The sequence below is a fragment of the Anneissia japonica genome, unplaced genomic scaffold, assembly GCF_011630105.1.
Source record: "Anneissia japonica isolate Jap-2015-1 unplaced genomic scaffold, ASM1163010v1 scaffold1764_len714935_cov166, whole genome shotgun sequence".
Taxonomy (NCBI): domain Eukaryota; kingdom Metazoa; phylum Echinodermata; class Crinoidea; order Comatulida; family Comatulidae; genus Anneissia; species Anneissia japonica.
In genome coordinates this window covers 1-1,442 of record NW_022757468.1, presented here as the reverse complement: position 1 = coordinate 1,442, position 1,442 = coordinate 1, and the positions used below count along the sequence as shown (strand labels likewise).

General features: G+C 34.0%; 1 protein-coding gene across 1 annotated transcript in view; it reads left to right on the top strand.

The window, feature by feature from the left end:
- The window catches only part of LOC117124755 (fibropellin-3-like), a 27,853-nt gene extending 26,697 nt beyond the window's left edge, over positions 1-1,156 (top strand). Inside the window, exon 5 of the mRNA XM_033271073.1 lies at positions 710-1,156. Within this exon, the coding sequence (XP_033126964.1) occupies positions 710-966 (257 nt within the window). The 3' untranslated portion in view covers positions 967-1,156. The remainder of the gene's footprint in view (positions 1-709) is intronic.
- Positions 1,157-1,442: the final 286 nt, after the last annotated feature.

Sequence of the window (1,442 nt, the reverse complement as noted above, 5' to 3'; positions counted from 1 at the left end):
AGTAGCTAGGGAGCTACAAGGAACAATAAAGGGCGTGAACTGAATCAAATCTAAAACAAAAGCCATCAGAATGAGTCATACAGACAGGAAGCCTATTCTGTATACGGATGGAATATAACAAAATACAAGAAATAAAATATATATAATATAGGCCTATAATAAAAAATCTTCTGTAAATAACATATCATAATCTAAAAGCAGTGAAGCTAACATTAATGCCAGCAGGATGTAACGTACCTAATTTATAGATGATTCTCTAGGAAAGAATTAGAATAGATAATCATCTATAAATTAGGTACGTTACATCCTGCTGGCATTAATGTTAGCTTCACTGCTTTTAGAATGGGGGAATTCTACTAACAACTTCTGTCAAAAGTGAAATATTTTTTTTAACTTTTTAACTAACTTTTAAAAAGAGATTGTGCATGATTGACTAAAATTATAACAAAAAAATTATGCTGGTATCTGTTATTCAAATCAATCTTATACCGTAATAAATATAACTACAAGTTGTTTATTCAGGGTTTATTCATAGCCAAAAGTAGATGCACAGTTCCCTGGAAATACCAAAGCTGATGTCATTCCAAGTAGGTCAGAGCTTTGGTATCGCTAACATAAACATTATTAGGAAATATCAGAAATGATCACAATGAAGAAGATAATAGTTAATTTTCATATGTATAATATAACTGATTTTAATTAATAACAGGTGTGTATGACTGTGATTATATGGAATGTCTGAACAATACATTTTGTACATCTAGTAGTAGTACCTTTCCATCATCACGGTGCCATTGTCCCGATGGAATTAGTGCTAGTGGTTCCTATTGTGATTTAAGTAAGTATATTTTGTTATTTTACATTATATCTAATAACTGTTCTAATAACTATGCATCATGGCGTATAACGCCTATGAGTTCTCATGGTCCAAAGCCGAAAGGGGCCCCAAGTGTACCCGGATCATAGCCTTAACCCAGTGTTGGTGTAATTTTTCACGCAGTTTGAATATCTTGATGAAGCATTGCAGATGCTCTAATCAACATCAAACCCGAATCAGTGAGTAAAAATTAAAATAGATTGGTCCAGTTGTTTTTGAGTTATGAGCCCAGAAGGACACACACGTCACTGATACAACTCCTCTTTTTCAAAATTTGAATTGTTTCCCAGTTCAGAAGCGTATTATTTTTAGGACTATGCAGCGTCGTAGCGAGCTGGTAACGAGCCCAGTGCAAGATAATTGCCTAACCTTACAAGGCACCTATCGGACCTACAGACAGGGCTTTAGTGAGGTCGACTTAGGTGAAACTCTAATGCTTATACATTCTGAGATTGTTTAAAACAGATACGGTCTTGCAAAGAGCAGAAATATATATATATATATATCACTGACTTGATAAAGGGTTACGCCCGAAAGATCTCGTCTATTTCCTTAATAAATTTTG